The following is a 25,126-nucleotide window of genomic DNA, read 5'->3' as shown; positions in this document are numbered from 1 at the left end:
TACATGTGGGGTTAATGTTGTCCTTGATGCTACATGTGGGTTAATGTTGTCCTTGATGCTACATGTGGGTTAATGTTGTCCTTGATGCTACATGTGGGTTAATGTTGTCCTTGATGCTACATGTGGGTTAATGTTGTCCTTGATGCTACATGTGGGGTTAATGTTGTCCTTGATGCTACATGTGGGTTAATGTTGTCCTTGATGCTACATGTGGGTTAATGTTGTCCTTGATGCTACATGTGAGTTAATGTTGTCCTTGATGCTGCATGTGGGTTAATGTTGTCCTTGATGCTACATGTGGGGTTAATGTTGTCCTTGATGCTACATGTGAGTTAATGTTGTCCTTGATGCTGCATGTGGGTTAATGTTGTCCTTGATGCTACATGTGGGTTAATGTTGTCCTTGATGCTACATGTGGGGTTAATGTTGTCTTTGATGCTACATGTGGGGTTAATGTTGTCCTTGATGCTACATGTGGGTTAATGTTGTCCTTGATGCTACATGTGGGGTTAATGTTGTTATTGATGCTACATGTGGGGTTAATGTTGTCCTTGATGCTACATGTGAGGTTAATGTTGTCCTTGATGCTACATGTGGGTTAATGTTGTCCTTGATGCTACATGTGGGTTAATGTTGTCCTTGATGCTACATGTGGGTTAATGTTGTCCTTGATGCTACATGTGGGGTTAATGTTGTCCTTGATGCTACATGTGGGTTAATGTTGTCCTTGATGCTACATGTGGGTTAATGTTGTCCTTGATGCTACATGTGGGTTAATGTTGTCCCCGATGCTGCATGTGGGGTTAATGTTGTCCTTGATGCTACATGTGGGGTTAATGTTGTCCTTGATGCTACATGTGGGTTAATGTTGTCCTTGATGCTACATGTGGGGTTAATGTTGTTCTTGATGCTACATGTGGGGTTAATGTTGTCCTTGATGCTACATGTGAGGTTAATGTTGTCCTTGATGCTACATGTGGGTTAATGTTGTTCTTGATGCTACATGTGGGTTAATGTTGTCCTTGATGCTACATGTGGGTTAATGTTGTCCTTGATGCTACATGTGGGTTAATGTTGTTCTTGATGCTACATGTGGGGTTAATGTTGTCATTGATGCTACATGTGGGTTAATGTTGTCCTTGATGCTACATGTGGGTTAATGTTGTCCTTGATGCTGCATGTGGGTTAATGTTGTCCTTGATGCTACATGTGGGTTAATGTTGTCCTTGATGCTACATGTGGGTTAATGTTGTCCTTGATGCTACATGTGGGGTTAATGTTGTCCTTGATGCTACATGTGGGGTTAATGTTGTCCTTGATGCTGCATGTGAGGTTAATGTTGTCCTTGATGCTACATGTGGGTTAATGTTGTCCTTGATGCTACATGTGAGGTTAATGTTGTCCTTGATGCTACATGTGGGGTTAATGTTGTCCTTGATGCTACATGTGGGGTTAATGTTGTCCTTGATGCTACATGTGGGGTTAATGTTGTCCTTGATGCTACATGTGGGGTTAATGTTGTCCTTGATGCTACATGTGGGTTAATGTTGTCCTTGATGCTACATGTGGGGTTAATGTTGTCCTTGATGCTACATGTGGGTTAATGTTGTCCTTGATGCTACATGTGGGTTAATGTTGTCCTTGATGCTACATGTGGGGTTAATGTTGTCCTTGATGCTACATGTGGGTTAATGTTGTCCTTGATGCTACATGTGGGTTAATGTTGTCCTTGATGCTACATGTGGGGTTAATGTTGTCCTTGATGCTACATGTGGGGTTAATGTTGTCCTTGATGCTACATGTGGGTTAATGTTGTCCTTGATGCTACATGTGGGGTTAATGTTGTCCTTGATGCTACATGTGGGTTAATGTTGTCCTTGATGCTACATGTGGGGTTAATGTTGTCCTTGATGCTACATGTGGGTTAATGTTGTCCTTGATGCTACATGTGGGTTAATGTTGTGCTTGATGCTACATGTGGGTTAATGTTGTCCTTGATGCTACATGTGGGGTTAATGTTGTCCTTGATGCTACATGTGGGGTTAATGTTGTCCTTGATGCTACATGTGGGTTAATGTTGTCCTTGATGCTACATGTGAGGTTAATGTTGTCCTTGATGCTACATGTGGGGTTAATGTTGTCCTTGATGCTACATGTGGGGTTAATGTTGTCCTTGATGCTACATGTGGGGTTAATGTTGTCCTTGATGCTACATGTGGGGTTAATGTTGTCCTTGATGCTACATGTGGGTTAATGTTGTCCTTGATGCTACATGTAGGTTAATGTTGTTCTTGATGCTACATGTGTGTTAATGTTGTTCTTGATGCTACATGTGGGGTTAATGTTGTCCTTGATGCTACATGTGGGGTTAATGTTGTCCTTGATGCTACATGTGGGTTAATGTTGTCCTTGATGCTACATGTGGGGTTAATGTTGTCCTTGATGCTACATGTGATGTTAATGTTGTCCTTGATGCTACATGTGGGTTAATGTTGTCCTTGATGCTACATGTGGGGTTAATGTTGTCCTTGATGCTACATGTGGGGTTAATGTTGTCCTTGATGCTACATGTGGGTTAATGTTGTCCTTGATGCTACATGTGGGTTAATGTTGTCCTTGATGCTACATGTAGGTTAATGTTGTCCTTGATGCTACATGTGGGTTAATGTTGTCCTTGATGCTACATGTGGGTTAATGTTGTCCTTGATGCTACATGTGGGGTTAATGTTGTCCTTGATGCTACATGTGGGTTAATGTTGTCCTTGATGCTACATGTGGGTTAATGTTGTGCTTGATGCTACATGTGGGTTAATGTTGTCCTTGATGCTACATGTGGGGTTAATGTTGTCCTTGATGCTACATGTGGGGTTAATGTTGTCCTTGATGCTACATGTGGGTTAATGTTGTCCTTGATGCTACATGTGAGGTTAATGTTGTCCTTGATGCTACATGTGGGGTTAATGTTGTCCTTGATGCTACATGTGGGGTTAATGTTGTCCTTGATGCTACATGTGGGGTTAATGTTGTCCTTGATGCTACATGTGGGGTTAATGTTGTCCTTGATGCTGCATGTGGGGTTAATGTTGTCCTTGATGCTACATGTGGGTTAATGTTGTCCTTGATGCTACATGTAGGTTAATGTTGTTCTTGATGCTACATGTGTGTTAATGTTGTTCTTGATGCTACATGTGGGGTTAATGTTGTCCTTGATGCTACATGTGGGGTTAATGTTGTCCTTGATGCTACATGTGGGTTAATGTTGTCCTTGATGCTACATGTGGGGTTAATGTTGTCCTTGATGCTACATGTGATGTTAATGTTGTCCTTGATGCTACATGTGGGTTAATGTTGTCCTTGATGCTACATGTGGGGTTAATGTTGTCCTTGATGCTACATGTGGGGTTAATGTTGTCCTTGATGCTACATGTGGGTTAATGTTGTCCTTGATGCTACATGTGGGTTAATGTTGTCCTTGATGCTACATGTAGGTTAATGTTGTCCTTGATGCTACATGTGGGTTAATGTTGTCCTTGATGCTACATGTGGGGTTAATGTTGTCCTTGATGCTACATGTGGGTTAATGTTGTCCTTGATGCTACATGTGGGTTAATGTTGTCCTTGATGCTACATGTGGGTTAATGTTGTCCTTGATGCTACATGTGGGTTAATGTTGTCCTTGATGCTACATGTGGGGTTAATGTTGTCCTTGATGCTACATGTGGGGTTAATGTTGTCCTTGATGCTACATGTGGGTTAATGTTGTCCTTGATGCTACATGTGGGTTAATGTTGTCCTTGATGCTACATGTGGGTTAATGTTGTCCTTGATGCTACATGTGGGTTAATGTTGTTCTTGATGCTACATGTGGGTTAATGTTGTCCTTGATGCTACATGTGGGTTAATGTTGTCCTTGATGCTACATGTGGGTTAATGTTGTCCTTGATGCTACATGTGGGTTAATGTTGTCCTTGATGCTACATGTGGGTTAATGTTGTCCTTGATGCTGCATGTGGGTTAATGTTGTCCTTGATGCTACATGTGGGGTTAATGTTGTCCTTGATGCTACATGTGGGGTTAATGTTGTCCTTGATGCTACATGTGGGTTAATGTTGTCCTTGATGCTACATGTGAGGTTAATGTTGTCCTTGATGCTACATGTGGGGTTAATGTTGTCCTTGATGCTACATGTGGGTTAATGTTGTCCTTGATGCTACATGTGGGTTAATGTTGTCCTTGATGCTACATGTGGGGTTAATGTTGTCCTTGATGCTGCATGTGGGGTTAATGTTGTCCTTGATGCTGCATGTGGGTTAATGTTGTCCTTGATGCTACATGTGGGTTAATGTTGTCCTTGATGCTACATGTGGGTTAATGTTGTCCTTGATGCTACATGTGGGTTAATGTTGTCCTTGATGCTACATGTGGGGTTAATGTTGTCCTTGATGCTACATGTGGGGTTAATGTTGTCCTTGATGCTACATGTGGGTTAATGTTGTCCTTGATGCTACATGTGGGTTAATGTTGTCCTTGATGCTACATGTGGGGTTAATGTTGTCCTTGATGCTACATGTGGGTTAATGTTGTCCTTGATGCTACATGTGGGGTTAATGTTGTCCTTGATGCTGCATGTAGGGTTAATGTTGTCCTTGATGCTACATGTGGGTTAATGTTGTCCTTGATGCTACATGTGGGGTTAATGTTGTCCTTGATGCTACATGTGGGTTAATGTTGTCCTTGATGCTACATGTGGGTTAATGTTGTCCTTGATGCTGCATGTGGGGTTAATGTTGTCCTTGATGCTGCATGTGGGTTAATGTTGTCCTTGATGCTACATGTGGGTTAATGTTGTCCTTGATGCTGCATGTGAGGTTAATGTTGTCCTTGATGCTACATGTGGGTTAATGTTGTCCTTGATGCTACATATGGGGTTAATGTTGTCCTTGATGCTACATGTGGGGTTAATGTTGTCCTTGATGCTACATGTAGGTTAATGTTGTCCTTGATGCTACATGTGGGTTAATGTTGTCCTTGATGCTACATGTGGGTTAATGTTGTCCTTGATGCTACATGTGGGGTTAATGTTGTCCTTGATGCTGCATGTGGGTTAATGTTGTCCTTGATGCTACATGTGGGTTAATGTTGTCCTTGATGCTACATGTGGGGTTAATGTTGTCCTTGATGCTACATGTGGGTTAATGTTGTCCTTGATGCTACATGTGGGGTTAATGTTGTCCTTGATGCTGCATGTGAGGTTAATGTTGTCCTTGATGCTACATGTGGGTTAATGTTGTCCTTGATGCTACATGTGGGGTTAATGTTGTCCTTGATGCTACATGTGGGGTTAATGTTGTCCTTGATGCTACATATGGGTTAATGTTGTCCTTGATGCTACATGTGGGTTAATGTTGTCCTTGATGCTACATGTGGGTTAATGTTGTCCTTGATGCTACATGTGGGGTTAATGTTGTCCTTGATGCTACATGTGGGTTAATGTTGTCCTTGATGCTACATGTGGGGTTAATGTTGTCCTTGATGCTACATGTGGGGTTAATGTTGTCCTTGATGATACATGTGGGTTAATGTTGTCCTTGATGCTACATGTGGGGTTAATGTTGTCCTTGATGCTACATGTGGGGTTAATGTTGTCCTTGATGCTACATGTGGGTTAATGTTGTCCTTGATGCTACATGTGGGTTAATGTTGTCCTTGATGCTACATGTGGGGTTAATGTTGTCCTTGATGCTACATGTGGGTTAATGTTGTCCTTGATGCTACATGTGGGGTTAATGTTGTCCTTGATGCTACATGTGGGGTTAATGTTGTCCTTGATGCTACATGTGGGTTAATGTTGTCCTTGATGCTACATGTGGGTTAATGTTGTCCTTGATGCTACATGTGGGGTTAATGTTGTCCTTGATGCTACATGTGGGGTTAATGTTGTCCTTGATGCTACATGTGGGGTTAATGTTGTCCTTGATGCTACATGTGATGTTAATGTTGTCCTTGATGCTACATGTGGAGTTAATGTTGTCCTTGATGCTACATGTGAGGTTAATGTTGTCCTTGATGCTACATGTGGGTTAATGTTGTCCTTGATGCTACATGTGGGTTAATGTTGTCCTTGATGACATGTGGGGTTAATGTTGTCCTTGATGCTACATGTGGGTTAATGTTGTCCTTGATGCTACATGAGGGTTAATGTTGTCCTTGATGCTACATGTGGGGTTAATGTTGTCCTTGATGCTACATGTGGGTTAATGTTGTCCTTGATGCTACATGTGGGTTAATGTTGTCCTTGATGCTGCATGTGGGGTTAATGTTGTCTTGATGCTACATGTAGGTTAATGTTGTCCTTGATGCTACATGTGGGTTAATGTTGTCCTTGATGCTACATGTGGGTTAATGTTGTCCTTGATGCTGCATGTGGGGTTAATGTTGTCCTTGATGCTACATGTGGGTTAATGTTGTCCTTGATGCTACATGTGGGGTAAATGTTGTCCTTGATGCTACATGTGGGTTAATGTTGTCCTTGATGCTACATGTGGGTTAATGTTGTCCTTGATGCTACATGTGGGTTAATGTTGTCCTTGATGCTACATGTGGGGTTAATGTTGTCCTTGATGCTACATGTGGGGTTAATGTTGTCCTTGATGCTACATGTGGGGTTAATGTTGTCCTTGATGCTACATGTGGGTTAATGTTGTCCTTGATGCTACATGTGGGTTAATGTTGTCCTTGATGCTACATGTGGGGTTAATGTTGTCCTTGATGCTACATGTGGGTTAATGTTGTCCTTGATGCTACATGTGGGGTTAATGTTGTCCTTGATGCTACATGTGGGGTTAATGTTGTCCTTGATGCTACATGTGGGGTTAATGTTGTCCTTGATGCTACATGTGGGGTTAATGTTGTCCTTGATGCTACATGTGGGTTAATGTTGTCCTTGATGCTGCATGTGGGGTTAATGTTGTCCTTGATGCTACATGTGGGTTAATGTTGTCCTTGATGCTACATGTGGGGTTAATGTTGTCCTTGATGCTACATGTGGGGTTAATGTTGTCCTTGATGCTACATGTGGGTTAATGTTGTCCTTGATGCTACATGTGGGTTAATGTTGTCCTTGATGCTACATGTGGGTTAATGTTGTCCTTGATGCTACATGTGGGGTTAATGTTGTCCTTGATGCTACATGTGGGGTTAATGTTGTCCTTGATGCTGCATGTGGGTTAATGTTGTCCTTGATGCTACATGTGGGTTAATGTTGTCCTTGATGCTACATGTGGGGTTAATGTTGTCCTTGATGCTACATGTGGGGTTAATGTTGTCCTTGATGCTACATGTGGGTTAATGTTGTCCTTGATGCTACATGTGGGTTAATGTTGTCCTTGATGCTACATGTGGGGTTAATGCTGTCCTTGATGCTACATGTGGGGTTAATGTTGTCCTTGATGCTACATGTGGGGTTAATGTTGTCCTTGATGCTACATGTGATGTTAATGTTGTCCTTGATGCTACATGTGGAGTTAATGTTGTCCTTGATGCTACATGTGAGGTTAATGTTGTCCTTGATGCTACATGTGGGTTAATGTTGTCCTTGATGCTACATGTGGGTTAATGTTGTCCTTGATGCTACATGTGGGTTAATGTTGTCCTTGATGCTACATGTGGGGTTAATGTTGTCCTTGATGCTACATGTGGGGTTAATGTTGTCCTTGATGCTACATGTGGGTTAATGTTGTCCTTGATGCTACATGTGGGGTTAATGTTGTCCTTGATGCTACATGTGGGTTAATGTTGTCCTTGATGCTACATGTGGGGTTAATGTTGTCCTTGATGCTACATGTGGGGTTAATGTTGTCCTTGATGCTACATGTGGGTTAATGTTGTCCTTGATGCTACATGTGGGTTAATGTTGTCCTTGATGCTACATGTGGGGTTAATGTTGTCCTTGATGCTACATGTGGGGTTAATGTTGTCCTTGATGCTACATGTGGGGTTAATGTTGTCCTTGATGCTACATGTGATGTTAATGTTGTCCTTGATGCTACATGTGGAGTTAATGTTGTCCTTGATGCTACATGTGAGGTTAATGTTGTCCTTGATGCTACATGTGGGTTAATGTTGTCCTTGATGCTACATGTGGGGTTAATGTTGTCCTTGATGACATGTGGGGTTAATGTTGTCCTTGATGCTACATGTGGGTTAATGTTGTCCTTGATGCTACATGAGGGGTTAATGTTGTCCTTGATGCTACATGTGGGGTTAATGTTGTCCTTGATGCTACATGTGGGTTAATGTTGTCCTTGATGCTACATGTGGGTTAATGTTGTCCTTGATGCTGCATGTGGGGTTAATGTTGTCCTTGATGCTACATGTAGGTTAATGTTGTCCTTGATGCTACATGTGGGTTAATGTTGTCCTTGATGCTACATGTGGGTTAATGTTGTCCTTGATGCTGCATGTGGGGTTAATGTTGTCCTTGATGCTACATGTGGGTTAATGTTGTCCTTGATGCTACATGTGGGGTAAATGTTGTCCTTGATGCTACATGTGGGGTTAATGTTGTCCTTGATGCTACATGTGGGTTAATGTTGTCCTTGATGCTACATGTGGGTTAATGTTGTCCTTGATGCTACATGTGGGGTTAATGTTGTCCTTGATGCTACATGTGGGGTTAATGTTGTCCTTGATGCTACATGTGGGGTTAATGTTGTCCTTGATGCTACATGTGGGTTAATGTTGTCCTTGATGCTACATGTGGGTTAATGTTGTCCTTGATGCTACATGTGGGGTTAATGTTGTCCTTGATGCTACATGTGGGTTAATGTTGTCCTTGATGCTACATGTGGGGTTAATGTTGTCCTTGATGCTACATGTGGGTTAATGTTGTCCTTGATGCTACATGTGGGGTTAATGTTGTCCTTGATGCTACATGTGGGGTTAATGTTGTCCTTGATGCTACATGTGGGTTAATGTTGTCCTTGATGCTGCATGTGGGGTTAATGTTGTCCTTGATGCTACATGTGGGGTTAATGTTGTCCTTGATGCTACATGTGGGGTTAATGTTGTCCTTGATGCTACATGTGGGGTTAATGTTGTCCTTGATGCTACATGTGGGGTTAATGTTGTCCTTGATGCTACATGTGGGTTAATGTTGTCCTTGATGCTACATGTGGGTTAATGTTGTCCTTGATGCTACATGTGGGGTTAATGTTGTCCTTGATGCTACATGTGGGGTTAATGTTGTCCTTGATGCTGCATGTGGGTTAATGTTGTCCTTGATGCTACATGTGGGTTAATGTTGTCCTTGATGCTACATGTGGGGTTAATGTTGTCCTTGATGCTACATGTGGGGTTAATGTTGTCCTTGATGCTACATGTGGGTTAATGTTGTCCTTGATGCTACATGTGGGTTAATGTTGTCCTTGATGCTACATGTGGGGTTAATGCTGTCCTTGATGCTACATGTGGGTTAATGTTGTCCTTGATGCTACATGTGGGGTTAATGTTGTCCTTGATGCTACATGTGATGTTAATGTTGTCCTTGATGCTACATGTGGAGTTAATGTTGTCCTTGATGCTACATGTGAGGTTAATGTTGTCCTTGATGCTACATGTGGGTTAATGTTGTCCTTGATGCTACATGTGGGGTTAATGTTGTCCTTGATGACATGTGGGGTTAATGTTGTCCTTGATGCTACATGTGGGTTAATGTTGTCCTTGATGCTACATGTGGGGTTAATGTTGTCCTTGATGCTACATGTGGGGTTAATGTTGTCCTTGATGCTACATGTGGGTTAATGTTGTCCTTGATGCTACATGTGGGTTAATGTTGTCCTTGATGCTGCATGTGGGGTTAATGTTGTCCTTGATGCTACATGTGGGGTTAATGTTGTCCTTGATGCTACATGTGGGGTTAATGTTGTCCTTGATGCTACATGTGGGGTTAATGTTGTCCTTGATGCTACATGTGGGTTAATGTTGTCCTTGATGCTACATGTGGGTTAATGTTGTCCTTGATGCTACATGTGGGTTAATGTTGTCCTTGATGCTACATGTGGGGTTAATGTTGTCCTTGATGCTACATGTGGGGTTAATGTTGTCCTTGATGCTACATGTGGGGTTAATGTTGTCCTTGATGCTACATGTGGGGTTAATGTTGTCCTTGATGCTACATGTGGGTTAATGTTGTCCTTGATGCTGCATGTGGGTTAATGTTGTCCTTGATGCTACATGTGGGGTTAATGTGTCCTTGATGCTACATGTGGGGTTAATGTTGTCCTTGATGCTACATGTGGGGTTAATGTTGTCCTTGATGCTACATGTGGGTTAATGTTGTCCTTGATGCTACATGTGGGTTAATGTTGTCCTTGATGCTACATGTGGGGTTAATGTTGTCCTTGATGCTACATGTGGGGTTAATGTTGTCCTTGATGCTGCATGTGGGTTAATGTTGTCCTTGATGCTACATGTGGGTTAATGTTGTCCTTGATGCTACATGTGGGGTTAATGTTGTCCTTGATGCTACATGTGGGGTTAATGTTGTCCTTGATGCTACATGTGGGTTAATGTTGTCCTTGATGCTACATGTGGGTTAATGTTGTCCGTGATGCTACATGTGGGGTTAATGTTGTCCTTGATGCTACATGTGGGGTTAATGTTGTCCTTGATGCTACATGTGGGGTTAATGTTGTCCTTGATGCTACATGTGATGTTAATGTTGTCCTTGATGCTACATGTGGAGTTAATGTTGTCCTTGATGCTACATGTGAGGTTAATGTTGTCCTTGATGCTACATGTGGGTTAATGTTGTCTTGATGCTACATGTGGGGTTAATGTTGTCCTTGATGACATGTGGGGTTAATGTTGTCCTTGATGCTACATGTGGGTTAATGTTGTCCTTGATGCTACATGTGGGTTAATGTTGTCCTTGATGCTACATGTGGGTTAATGTTGTCCTTGATGCTACATGTGGGGTTAATGTTGTCCTTGATGCTACATGTGGGTTAATGTTGTCCTTGATGCTACATGTGGGTTAATGTTGTCCTTGATGCTGCATGTGGGGTTAATGTTGTCCTTGATGCTACATGTGGGGTTAATGTTGTCCTTGATGCTACATGTGGGTTAATGTTGTCCTTGATGCTACATGTGGGTTAATGTTGTCCTTGATGCTACATGTGGGGTTAATGTTGTCCTTGATGCTACATGTGGGGTTAATGTTGTCCTTGATGCTACATGTGGGGTTAATGTTGTCCTTGATGCTACATGTGGGTTAATGTTGTCCTTGATGCTACATGTGGGTTAATGTTGTCCTTGATGCTGCATGTGGGGTTAATGTTGTCCTTGATGCTACATGTGGGGTTAATGTTGTCCTTGATGCTACATGTGGGTTAATGTTGTCCTTGATGCTACATGTGGGTTAATGTTGTCCTTGATGCTACACGTGGGGTTAATGTTGTCCTTGATGCTACATGTGGGTTAATGTTGTCCTTGATGCTACATGTGGGTTAATGTTGTCCTTGATGCTACATGTGGGTTAATGTTGTCCTTGATGCTACATGTGGGGTTAATGTTGTCCTTGATGCTACATGTGGGGTTAATGTTGTCCTTGATGCTACATGTGGGTTAATGTTGTCCTTGATGCTACATGTGGGGTTAATGTTGTCCTTGATGCTACATGTGGGTTAATGTTGTCCTTGATGCTACATGTGGGGTTAATGTTGTCCTTGATGCTACATGTGGGTTAATGTTGTCCTTGATGCTACATGTGGGTTAATGTTGTCCTTGATGCTACATGTGGGTTAATGTTGTCCTTGATGCTACATGTGGGTTAATGTTGTCCTTGATGCTACATGTGGGGTTAATGTTGTCCTTGATGCTACATGTGGGTTAATGTTGTCCTTGATGCTACATGTGGGGTTAATGTTGTCCTTGATGCTACATGTGGGGTTAATGTTGTCCTTGATGCTACATGTGGGTTAATGTTGTCCTTGATGCTACATGTGGGGTTAATGTTGTCCTTGATGCTACATGTGGGTTAATGTTGTCCTTGATGCTACATGTGGGGTTAATGTTGTTCTTGATGCTACATGTAGGTTAATGTTGTCCTTGATGCTACATATGGGTTAATGTTGTCTTTGATGCTACATGTGGGGTTAATGTTGTCCTTGATGCTACATGTGGGTTAATGTTGTCCTTGATGCTACATGTGGGGTTAATGTTGTCCTTGATGCTACATGTGGGGTTAATGTTGTCCTTGATGCTACATGTGGGTTAATGTTGTCCTTGATGCTACATGTGGGTTAATGTTGTCCTTGATGCTACATGTGGGTTAATGTTGTCCTTGATGCTACATGTGGGGTTAATGTTGTCCTTGATGCTACATGTGGGGTTAATGTTGTCCTTGATGCTACATGTGGGGTTAATGTTGTCCTTGATGCTACATGTGGGGTTAATGTTGTCCTTGATGCTACATGTGGGGTTAATGTTGTCCTTGATGCTACATGTGGGTTAATGTTGTCCTTGATGCTACATGTGGGTTAATGTTGTCCTTGATGCTACATGTGGGTTAATGTTGTCCTTGATGCTACATGTGGGTTAATGTTGTCCTTGATGCTACATGTGGGTTAATGTTGTCCTTGATGCTACATGTGGGTTAATGTTGTCCTTGATGCTACATGTGGGTTAATGTTGTCCTTGATGCTACATGTGGGTTAATGTTGTCCTTGATGCTACATGTGGGGTTAATGTTGTCCTTGATGCTGCATGTGGGTTAATGTTGTCCTTGATGCTACATGTGGGGTTAATGTTGTCCTTGATGCTACATGTGGGTTAATGTTGTCCTTGATGCTACATGTGGGTTAATGTTGTCCTTGATGCTACATGTGGGGTTAATGTTGTCCTTGATGCTACATGTGGGGTTAATGTTGTTCTTGATGCTACATGTGGGTTAATGTTGTCCTTGATGCTACATGTGGGTTAATGTTGTCCTTGATGCTACATGTGGGGTTAATGTTGTCCTTAATGCTACATGTGGGTTAATGTTGTCCTTGATGCTACATATGGGGTTAATGTTGTCCTTGATGCTACATGTGATGTTAATGTTGTCCTTAATGCTACATGTGGGGTTAATGTTGTCCTTGATGCTACATGTGGGTTAATGTTGTCCTTGATGCTACATGTGGGGTTAATGTTGTCCTTGATGCTACATGTAGGTTAATGTTGTTCTTGATGCTACATGTGGGGTTAATGTTGTCCTTGATGCTACATGTGGGGTTAATGTTGTCCTACTGGGTCTGAACCTGAGGTCTGAACGTGAGGCCCTTGCAGGAAGAAGAGGAAGGTTGCGGCCCTCGCAGGAAGAAGAGGAAGGTCGCGGCCCTCGCAGTACAAACCCTGTGTAAAGAGAACTCCTGCGACGAGCCTTTCTCCTTGCCCTGCAGTCGCACAGTGATGATGTCACTGTCATCCGTGCGATCTATACTGTTGTCTGTTGCCGTGTTGTCTGTTGCCGTGACGACACAATCTATACAGTAGGGAGCAAAAGGGAGGGAAACAAGAGAAAGTTGGGGCTGGTTAGATGAAGTATGTCAGAGGAAACAATGACAAGCCTACTGCTGACTAGTATGTCTGACAGTAAACAAGCCTACTGCTGACTAGTATGTCTGACAGTAAACAAGCCTACTGCTGACTAGTATGTCTGACAGTAAACAAGCCTACTGCTGACTAGTATGTCTGACAGTAAACAAGCCTACTGCTGACTAGTATGTCTGACAGTAAACAAGCCTACTGCTGACTAGTATGTCTGACAGTAAACAAGCCTACTGCTGACTAGTATGTCTGACAGTAAACAATGACAAGCCTACTGCTGACATTTTACCAATAATATTTCCTCAGAATTGTGCAAAAGCACATCTGATGTTACCGTGTGGAAAATAATAATTCAAGCCATTGTTGGGCTTCACTGCACCGGTTGTGATAATGTCATAAAGACGATGCACTCTGGTTGTCATGACGTCATAAAGACGATGCACTCTGGTTGTCATGACGTCATAAAGACGATGCACTCTGGTTGTCATGACGTCATAAAGACGATGCACTCTGGTTGTCATGACGTCATAAAGACGATGCACTCTGGTTGTCATGACGTCATAAAGACGATGCACTCCGGTTATCATGACGTCATAAAGACGATGCACTCTGGTTGTCATGACGTCATAAAGACGATGCACTCTGGTTGTCATGACGTCATAAAGACGATGCACTCCGGTTATCATGATGTCATAAAGACGATGCACTCCGGTTGTCATGATGTCATAAAGACGATGCACTCCGGTTGTCATGACGTCATAAAGACGATGCACTCTGGTTGTCATGACGTCATAAAGACGATGCACTCCGGTTGTCATGACGTCATAAAGACGATGCACTCCGGTTATCATGATGTCATAAAGACGATGCACTCCGGTTATCATGATGTCATAAAGACCATGCACTCCGGTTGTCATGATGTCATAAAGACCATGCACTCCGACCTCACCTTTAAAAACATGGCTGCTACAGGAAACAGATTCCCAACTTATTTAACTATCTGAGCTGCTGCTCTATTGTTCTACAGCAGTCATCGATGTCAACACAGAAACCATAAAGTGTCCCTGTGTCCCCGTTAGGGATGGGTACCAAATCCGCTACTTTTAACACTTTCAGTGCCCAGCAGGGGGCGCACATTTAGTGCTTGAATGCCCACCATCCACTGCAATGTTAGCATTAATATAGCCTAATCTATGTTTTAAATTATGGCTATGTGTCTAATCTGCCCGTCGCATTATCAAGGACCCATTTCCAGTCAACATTGTCGAAGCGGATTGTTTTTTTATCGGTTAATTTACTTTTTATAGCATTTTGAAAAGCCCTCGTTTTCACGGAAAAAAGAAGAGATTCCATGATAATCGCCCTGTACTGTAATATTCTAGAACGTTGTCATTTTTCGGCCTATTTATGAATAGTTTTCAAATAAACGCTAGATTATCGATAGTATATGTGTACATATGCACGCTGGTGCCGCACGCTGAAAATCGATTCTCTCAGTTCCTGATCGCTCTTACAGTCAAACAGCCATATCACATTATAGGGGAAAAGCTTATATCTCCGTGAAAACGGGTCTGATTATCCTAAGACTGGTAAAATAGATTCCTTACCTGAGATCAGATGGTATCCAAATGGATTATTCCAATTCCTGATAGCCATTCCAAAAATCGATCCTTTTATTGATCCCACGCGTATACTGTAAAACACAGTAACCACGCTGTGCTGAGGGTCCAGCGTGAAGCTGATCGTCCCCGGTTACATGCGTGAGAAGTCAAATGTGGAGTCCAGGTTTTTTTTTCCTCATGCATTTTCATTGAGTCCAATCCAAAAGGGTGAATTACCATCTGGGAGACGATCGGGGGCGCTTTTTCACATCTGAGCGCCTGGGGTGGCTGATTTATCAACGGTAGACTCGGTTGATGAAATATGAATTCAGATGGCTAATAAAAAAAAAAAAAAGAGAAAAAACGGAATATTCTCGTTATGGGCATTCAACCCGCGGGGGGTAAACCCGAAATATGTCGGTTTGGGCATTCAAAGTGTTGGATATCGACCGAATCACGTCAGTATTACCGAGTACCGATTCACGTGAGATCCACCGGTGGCACATTTCGGTAATGCAAAAAAACTATGTTTTTTGTCCGATGACATCAGCGTTTTGTTTACCGTGAAACGAAACCTATGGAGTGTGCCGCACGTTCACGTCAACGTTCACGCGCACAATACACGCTTACTAGGATTTGACTTGATTCAACAACAACAAAGCAGTCGGGGCGATGGCAAGCCGAAAGCGCTGGCTAAGTGTGGTTCCACTTTACAAAGCTAGATGCAGACAGCGCTGGCTGGGCAGGGGGGCGACACCAGCAGCTGGGCAGGGGGGCAGGGGCGCTCGCTGGGCAGGGGGGCGACACCAGCAGCTGGGCAGGGGGGCAGGGGGGCGACACCAGCAGCTGGGCAGGGGGGCGACACCAGCAGCTGGGCAGGGGGGCGACACCAGCAGCTCGAGGAGAAGCTGAACGCTGAGGAGTGTTTCTGATATGAAGACATGCAAGCAGCAGCACTGAGGCCTCGACATCTTCAGGTATATTTATTTAAATATATAGATGTGGACCTTTTAGTTCAGCACAATAGTTCATGGCTGCTAGAGGGCTTTGTTTAATCGCTTTAAAGGGAAGATGAAGCAGTGCGATAAATACATATTCATAGCATCACATTAGTATTTAGATAAGCCACAGAAGAAGTCACGTTATAAAAATAAGCAGTTTCTAAGAAAAAACGATTTGTTGTGTACATTTCTGAAGCATTTAGCATTATGGGCGCGGCCATTTTGTTGCTGACGTCATACCGTGGCTTGGGTGTATACACTCTGGTTAGCTGCCTATATTGAATGGGTCAGTCAGCAAATAAAATGTTGCCTACAAAACAACGGGACCGCGGTGGTTCTGTTTGTATTGCTCCTGGCTGTTCAAACTAATTTTACCATGTGAGAGAGAGGAAAGTTGGTTAATTTCCACAAACTACCAGTGAAAAAAACAGTGTTGTTGACATGTTGGCTCGGGCTGCCTGCACCCAGACGGCGCGACCAGCCTGTTGGACAGGGAAGGAGGATCTGCAGCGAACACTTCATTGCCTCGGATTATGTTGTTGGGGTGGGATGTTTGTCCAGAAGACCACTAATCAGCTGAAGCCGGACGCGGTTCCCTCGGTCTTCGACAGACAGACCGGCGTTAGCTCTCGGGAGCGATCGCTAGCTAGTTGGCACCAGCCGGGGCCAGGCGTTAGCTCTCGCTAGCTAGCGTTAGCAACCGGAGCGTCGCGGAGCATTCAGCCTGCTGGCTACCTAGACCCACTTCAACCAGCGTCGCGGAGCATTCAGCCTGCTGGCTACCTAGACCCACTTCAACCAGCGTCGCGGAGCATTCAGCCTGCTGGCTACCTAGACCCACTTCAACCAGCGTCGCGGAGCATTCAGCCTGCTGGCTACACAAGCTGTGTAGCCAGCAGGCTGAATGCTCCGCGACGCTCCGGTTGCTAACGCTAGCTAGCGAGAGCTAACGCCGGGCCCCGAGAGCTAACGCCGGTCTGTCTGTCGAAGACCGAGGGAACCGCGTCCGGCTTCAGCTGATTAGTGGTCTTCTGGACAAACATCCCACCCCAACAACATAATCCGAGGCAATGAAGTGTTCGCTGCAGATCCTCCTTCCCTGTCCAACAGGCTGGTCGCGCCGTCTGGGTGCAGCCAGTCCGAGCCAACATGTCAACAACACTGTTTTTTTCACTGGTAGTTTGTGGAAATTAACCAACTTTCCTCTCTCTCACATGGTAAAATTAGTTTGAACAGCCAGGAGCAATACAAACAGAACCACCGCGGTCCCGTTGTTTTGTAGGCAACATTTTATCTGCTGACTGACCCATTCAATATAGGCAGCTAACCAGAGTGTATACACCCAAGCCACGGTATGACGTCAGCCATGACGTCAGCAACAAAATGGCGGCGCCCATGTTGAAAACAGGGATATTATATTATATTTTTCAGACAAATAAGATAGATTTCACATTTGATTATAGAACCCTGTCTTACACAAGGTACACAACAAACAAACTAGGATCACATTGCTCACTGCTTCATCTCCACTTTAAACTTGTTATTTTGTAAAACATAATTTTTTATTTAAATATATGCGTGTGTATATATATATATATATATATATATTAGTTAACAAATTGTTCTAAATAAATAATAATGATAATAAATCATTTGAAGTTTGGACTAATTTTTTACAACTGAGGTAAGTAGATTACATTTTTTAGAGACTAAAGTACCGAAAAAGGTACCGGTGGGTACAGGTATCGATTCACAGGTACGGGTATCGATTAAAATGTGAACGGTACCCAGCCCTAGTCCCCGTGTCCCCAGCAGCAGGGCTCCTAGTCCCCATGTCCCCAGCAGCAGGGCTCCTAGTCCCCATGTCCCCAGCAGCAGGGCTCCTAGTCCCCAGCAGCAGGGCTCCTAGTCCCCATGTCCCCAGCAGCAGGGCTCCTAGTCCCCATGTCCCCAGCAGCAGGGCTCCTAGTCCCCGTGTCCCCAGCAGCAGGGCTCCTAGTCCCCGTGTCCCCAGCAGCAGGGCTCCTAGTCCCCGTGTCCCCAGCAGCAGGGCTCCTAGTCCCCAGCAGCAGGGATCCTAGTCCCTGTGTCCCCAGCAGCAGGGCTCCTAGTCCCCAGCAGCAGGGCTCCTAGTCCCCGTGTCCCCAGCAGCAGGGCTCCTAGTCCCCGTGTCCCCAGCAGCAGGGCTCCTAGTCCCCGTGTCCCCAGCAGCAGGGCTCCTAGTCCCCAGGTCCCCAGCAGCAGGGCTCCTAGTCCCCGTGTCCCCAGCAGCAGGGCTCCTAGTCCCCGTGTCCCCAGCAGCAGGGCTCCTAGTCCCCATGTCCCCAGCAGCAGGGCTCCTAGTCCCCGTGTCCCCAGCAGCAGGGCTCCTAGTCCCCATGTCCCCAGCAGCAGGGCTCCTAGTCCCCATGTCCCCAGCAGCAGGGCTCCTAGTCCCCATGTCCCCAGCAGCAGGGCTCCTAGTCCCCATGTCCCCAGCAGCAGGGCTCCTAGTCCCCATGTCCCCAGCAGCAGGGCTCCTAGTCCCCATGTCCCCAGCAGCAGGGCTCCTAGTCCCCATGTCCCCAGCAGCAGGGCTCCTAGTCCCCATGTCCCCAGCAGCAGGGCTCCTAGTCCCCATGTCCCCAGCAGCAGGGCTCCTAGTCCCCGTGTCCCCAGCAGCAGGGCTCCTAGTCCCCGTGTCCCCAGCAGCAGGGCTCCTAGTCCCCGTGTCCCCAGCAGCAGGGCTCCTAGTCCCCGTGTCCCCAGCAGCAGGGCTCCTAGTCCCCATGTCCCCAGCAGCAGGGCTCCTAGTCCCCGTGTCCCCAGCAGCAGGGCTCCTAGTCCCCGTGTCCCCAGCAGCAGGGCTCCTAGTCCCTGTGTCCCCAGCAGCAGGGCTCCTAGTCCCCAGCAGCAGGGCTCCTAGTCCCCATGTCCCCAGCAGCAGGACTCCTAGTCCCCGTGTCCCCAGCAGCAGGGCTCCTAGTCCCCGTGTCCCCAGCAGCAGGGCTCCTAGTCCCCGTGTCCCCAGCAGCAGGGCTCCTAGTCCCCGTGTCCCCAGCAGCAGGGCTCCTAGTCCCCGTGTCCCCAGCAGCAGGGCTCCTAGTCCCCGTGTCCCCAGCAGCAGGGCTCCTAGTCCCCGTGTCCCCAGCAGCAGGGCTCCTAGTCCCCGTGTCCCCAGCAGCAGGGCTCCTAGTCCCCATGTCCCCAGCAGCAGGGCTCCTAGTCCCCGTGTCCCCAGCAGCAGGGCTCCTAGTCCCCGTGTCCCCAGCAGCAGGGCTCCTAGTCCCCATGTCCCCAGCAGCAGGGCTCCTAGTCCCCATGTCCCCAGCAGCAGGGCTCCTAGTCCCCATGTCCCCAGCAGCAGGGCTCCTAGTCCCCATGTCCCCAGCAGCAGGGCTCCTAGTCCCCATGTCCCCAGCAGCAGGGCTCCTAGTCCCCATGTCCCCAGCAGCAGGGCTCCTAGTCCCCATGTCCCCAGCAGCAGGGCTCCTAGTCCCCGTGTCCCCAGCAGCAGGGCTCCTAGTCCCCGTGTCCCCAGCAGCAGGGCTCCTAGTCCCCGTGTCCCCAGCAGCAGGGCTCCTAGTCCCCATGTCCCCAGCAGCAGGGCTCCTAGTCCCCATGTCCCCAGCAGCAGGGCTCCTAGTCCCCGTGTCCCCAGCAGCAGGGCTCCTAGTCCCTGTGTCCCCAGCAGCAGGGCTCCTAGTCCCCATGTCCCCAGCAGCAGGGCTCCTAGTCCCCATGTCCCCAGCAGCAGGGCTCCTAGTCCCCGTGTCCCCAGCAGCAGGGCTCCTAGTCCCCGTGTCCCCAGCAGCAGGGCTCCTAGTCCCCAGCAGCAGGGCTCCTAGTCCCCGTGTCCCCAGCAGCAGGGCTCCTAGTCCCCAGCAGCAGGGCTCCTAGTCCCCGTGTCCCCAGCAGCAGGGCTCCTAGTCCCCGTGTCCCCAGCAGCAGGGCTCCTAGTCCCCATGTCCCCAGCAGCAGGGCTCCTAGTCCCCATGTCCCCAGCAGCAGGGCTCCTAGTCCCCATGTCCCCAGCAGCAGGGCTCCTAGTCCCCGTGTCCCCAGCAGCAGGGCTCCTAGTCCCCATGTCCCCAGCAGCAGGGCTCCTAGTCCCCGTGTCCCCAGCAGCAGGGCTCCTAGTCCCCAGCAGCAGGGCTCCTAGTCCCCATGTCCCCAGCAGCAGGGCTCCTAGTCCCCATGTCCCCAGCAGCAGGGCTCCTAGTCCCCATGTCCCCAGCAGCAGGGCTCCTAGTCCCCATGTCCCCAGCAGCAGGGCTCCTAGTCCCCGTGTCCCCAGCAGCAGGGCTCCTAGTCCCCAGCAGCAGGGCTCCTAGTCCCCGTGTCCCCAGCAGCAGGGCTCCTAGTCCCCATGTCCCCAGCAGCAGGGCTCCTAGTCCCCGTGTCCCCAGCAGCAGGGCTCCTAGTCCCCATGTCCCCAGCAGCAGGGCTCCTAGTCCCCATGTCCCCAGCAGCAGGGCTCCTAGTCCCCGTGTCCCCAGCAGCAGGGCTCCTAGTCCCCGTGTCCCCAGCAGCAGGGCTCCTAGTCCCCGTGTCCCCAGCAGCAGGGCTCCTAGTCCCCGTGTCCCCAGCAGCAGGGCTCCTAGTCCCCGTGTCCCCAGCAGCAGGGCTCCTAGTCCCCGTGTCCCCAGCAGCAGGGCTCCTAGTCCCCGTGTCCCCAGCAGCAGGGCTCCTAGTCCCCATGTCCCCAGCAGCAGGGCTCCTAGTCCCCGTGTCCCCAGCAGCAGGGCTCCTAGTCCCCGTGTCCCCAGCAGCAGGGCTCCTAGTCCCCGTGTCCCCAGCAGCAGGGCTCCTAGTCCCCGTGTCCCCAGCAGCAGGGCTCCTAGTCCCCATGTCCCCAGCAGCAGGGCTCCTAGTCCCCGTGTCCCCAGCAGCAGGGCTCCTAGTCCCCGTGTCCCCAGCAGCAGGGCTCCTAGTCCCTGTGTCCCCAGCAGCAGGGCTCCTAGTCCCCATGTCCCCAGCAGCAGGGCTCCTAGTCCCCATGTCCCCAGCAGCAGGGCTCCTAGTCCCCGTGTCCCCAGCAGCAGGGCTCCTAGTCCCCATGTCCCCAGCAGCAGGGCTCCTAGTCCCCGTGTCCCCAGCAGCAGGGCTCCTAGTCCCCAGCAGCAGGGCTCCTAGTCCCCATGTCCCCAGCAGCAGGGCTCCTAGTCCCCATGTCCCCAGCAGCAGGGCTCCTAGTCCCCAGCAGCAGGGCTCCTAGTCCCCGTGTCCCCAGCAGCAGGGCTCCTAGTCCCCGTGTCCCCAGCAGCAGGGCTCCTAGTCCCCGTGTCCCCAGCAGCAGGGCTCCTAGTCCCCGTGTCCCCAGCAGCAGGGCTCCTAGTCCCCGTGTCCCCAGCAGCAGGGCTCCTAGTCCCCATGTCCCCAGCAGCAGGGCTCCTAGTCCCCGTGTCCCCAGCAGCAGGGCTCCTAGTCCCCGTGTCCCCAGCAGCAGGGCTCCTAGTCCCCGTGTCCCCAGCAGCAGGGCTCCTAGTCCCCGTGTCCCCAGCAGCAGGGCTCCTAGTCCCCATGTCCCCAGCAGCAGGGCTCCTAGTCCCCAGCAGCAGGGCTCCTAGTCCCCATGTCCCCAGCAGCAGGGCTCCTAGTCCCCAGCAGCAGGGCTCCTAGTCCCCATGTCCCCAGCAGCAGGGCTCCTAGTCCCCGTGTCCCCAGCAGCAGGGCTCCTAGTCCCCGTGTCCCCAGCAGCAGGGCTCCTAGTCCCCATGTCCCCAGCAGCAGGGCTCCTAGTCCCCAGCAGCAGGGCTCCTAGTCCCCGTGTCCCCAGCAGCAGGGCTCCAGGTGGCACCTCCTCCCCCCCCCCCTCCTCCTCCCCCCTCCCCCCCCCCTCCTCCTCCCCCCCCTCACCGATGATGTCGGCGATGCCGAGCCCCAGCTCAGTGAGCGAGCAGCGGGTGGAGAGCGCCATGTCGCCCCTCAGCAGCAGGATGCGGGAGGGCGGGACGTTGAGCTTGACGGACAGTTGGTCCACTGCCTTGCTTAGAGGCGCCGACTGTGAATGTAGAGAAACCCACGAGTTACTGAGGCAGTGAGGTAGTAGATACAGTAGATACAGTAGATACAGTAGATACAGTAGATACGAGACACGTCAACAGTAGAGACACAGTAGAGACACATCAACAGTAGAGACACATCAACAGTAGAAACACACACCAACAGTAGAGACACAGTAGAGACACATCAACAGTAGAGACACAGTAGAGACACATCAACAGTAGAGACACACCAACAGTAGAGACACAGTAGAGACACATCAACAGTAGAGACACAGTAGAGACACATCAACAGTAGAGACACATCAACAGTAGAGACACAGTAGAGACACATCAACAGTAGAGACACATCAACAGTAGAGACACATCAACACACATCAACAGTAGAGACACACATCAACAGTAGAGACACATCAACAGAAGAGACACATCAACAGTAAAGACACATCAACAGTAGAGACACATCAACAGTAGAGACACAGTAGAGACACATCAACAGTAGAGACACACATCAACAGTAGAGACACATCAACAGTAGAGACACATCAACAGTAGAGACACATCAACAGTAGAGACACAGTAGAGACACATCAACAGTAGAGACACAGTAGAGACACATCAACAGTAGAGACACATCAACAGTAGAGACACATCAACAGTAGAAACACATCAACAGTAGAGACACAGTAGAGACACATCAACAGTAGAGACACATCAACAGTAGAGACACATCAACAGTAGAGACACAGTAGAGACACATCAACAGTAGAGACACAGTAGAGACACATCAACAGTAGAGACACATCAACAGTAGAGACACATCAACAGTAGAAACACACATCAACAGTAGAGACACAGTAGAGACACATCAACAGTAGAGACACAGTAGAGACACATCAACAGTAGAGACACATCAACAGTAGAAACACACATCAACAGTAGAGACACAGTAGACACATCAACAGTAGAGACACATCAACAGTAGAGACACATCAACAGTAGAGACACAGTAGAGACACATCAACAGTAGAGACACAGTAGAGACACATCAACAGTAGAGACACATTAACAGTAGAGACACATCAACAGTAGAGACACATCAACAGTAGAGACACAGTAGAGACACATCAACAGTAGAGACACAGTAGAGACACATCAACAGTAGAGACACATCAACAGTAGAGACACATCAACAGTAGAGACACAGTAGAGACACATCAACAGTAGAGACACAGTAGAGACACATCAACAGTAGAGACACATCAACAGTAGAGACACAGTAGAGACACATCAACAGTAGAGACACATCAACAGTAGAGACACATCAACAGTAGAGACACATCAACAGTAGAGACACAGTAGAGACACATCAACAGTAGAGACACAGTAGACACATCAACAGTAGAGACACATCAACAGTAGACACATCAACAGTAGAGACACATCAACAGTAGAGACACATCAACAGTAGAGACACATCAACAGTAGAGACACATCAACAGTAGACACATCAACAGTAGAGACACATCAACAGTAGACACATCAACAGTAGAGACACATCAACAGTAGAGACACATCAACAGTAGAGACACATCAACAGTAGAGACACATCAACAGTAGAGACACATCAACAGTAGACACATCAACAGTAGAGACACATCAACAGTAGAGACACATCAACAGTAGAGACACATCAACAGTAGAGACACATCAACAGTAGACACATCAACAGTAGAGACACATCAACAGTAGAGACACATCAACAGTAGAGACACAGTAGAGACACATCAACAGTAGAGACACATCAACAGTAGAGACACAGTAGAGACACATCAACAGTAGAGACACATCAACAGTAGAGACACATCAACAGTAGAGACACATCAACAGTAGAGACACATCAACAGTAGAGACACAGTAGAGACACATCAACAGTAGAGACACAGTAGAGACACATCAACAGTAGAGACACATCAACAGTAGAGACACAGTAGAGACACATCAACAGTAGAGACACATCAACAGTAGAGACACAGTAGAGACACATCAACAGTAGAGACACATCAACAGTAGAGACACAGTAGAGACACATCAACAGTAGAGACACAGTAGAGACACATCAACAGTAGAGACACATCAACAGTAGAGACACAGTAGAGACACATCAACAGTAGAGACACAGTAGAGACACATCAACAGTAGAGACACAGTAGAGACACATCAACAGTAGAGACACAGTAGAGACACATCAACAGTAGAGACACATCAACAGTAGAGACACAGTAGAGACACATCAACAGTAGAGACACATCAACAGTAGAGACACAGTAGAGACACATCAACAGTAGAGACACATCAACAGTAGAGACACAGTAGAGACACATCAACAGTAGAGACACAGTAGAGACACATCAACAGTAGAGACACATCAACAGTAGAGACACAGTAGAGACACATCAACAGTAGAGACACAGTAGAGACACATCAACAGTAGAGACACATCAACAGTAGAGACACAGTAGAGACACATCAACAGTAGAGACACATCAACAGTAGAGACACAGTAGAGACACATCAACAGTAGAGACACAGTAGAGACACATCAACAGTAGAGACACATCAACAGTAGAGACACATCAACAGTAGAGACACATCAACAGTAGAGACACAGTAGAGACACATCAACAGTAGAGACACAGTAGAGACACATCAACAGTAGAGACACATCAACAGTAGAGACACTGTAGAGACACATCAACAGTAGAAACACATCAACAGTAGAGACACAGTAGAGACACATCAACAGTAGAGACACATCAACAGTAGAGACACATCATCAACAGTAGAGACACATCAACAGTAGAGACACATCAACAGTAGAGACACAGTAGAGACACATCAACAGTAGAAACACATCAACAGTAGAGACACAGTAGAGACATCAACAGTA

The 25,126-nt window shown here is 47.2% G+C and overlaps 1 protein-coding gene across 1 annotated transcript in view; it reads right to left on the bottom strand.

Annotated features, from left to right (window-relative positions):
* Positions 1-25,126, bottom strand: part of nfatc2ip (nuclear factor of activated T cells 2 interacting protein) — a gene marked incomplete at its 5' end in the record, with an annotated part of 50,619 nt that overhangs the window by 10,121 nt on the left and 15,372 nt on the right. Inside the window, 2 exons of the mRNA XM_084326008.1 lie at positions 13,395-13,525; positions 22,031-22,175. Of these exons, the coding sequence (XP_084182134.1) occupies positions 13,395-13,525; positions 22,031-22,175 (276 nt within the window). The remainder of the gene's footprint in view (positions 1-13,394; positions 13,526-22,030; positions 22,176-25,126) is intronic.

This window comes from Notolepis coatsorum, assembly GCF_963971535.1.
Source record: "Notolepis coatsorum genome assembly, chromosome: 12".
Taxonomy (NCBI): Eukaryota; Metazoa; Chordata; class Actinopteri; order Aulopiformes; family Paralepididae; genus Notolepis; species Notolepis coatsorum.
This window is presented reverse-complemented; position numbering and strand designations above follow the sequence as displayed.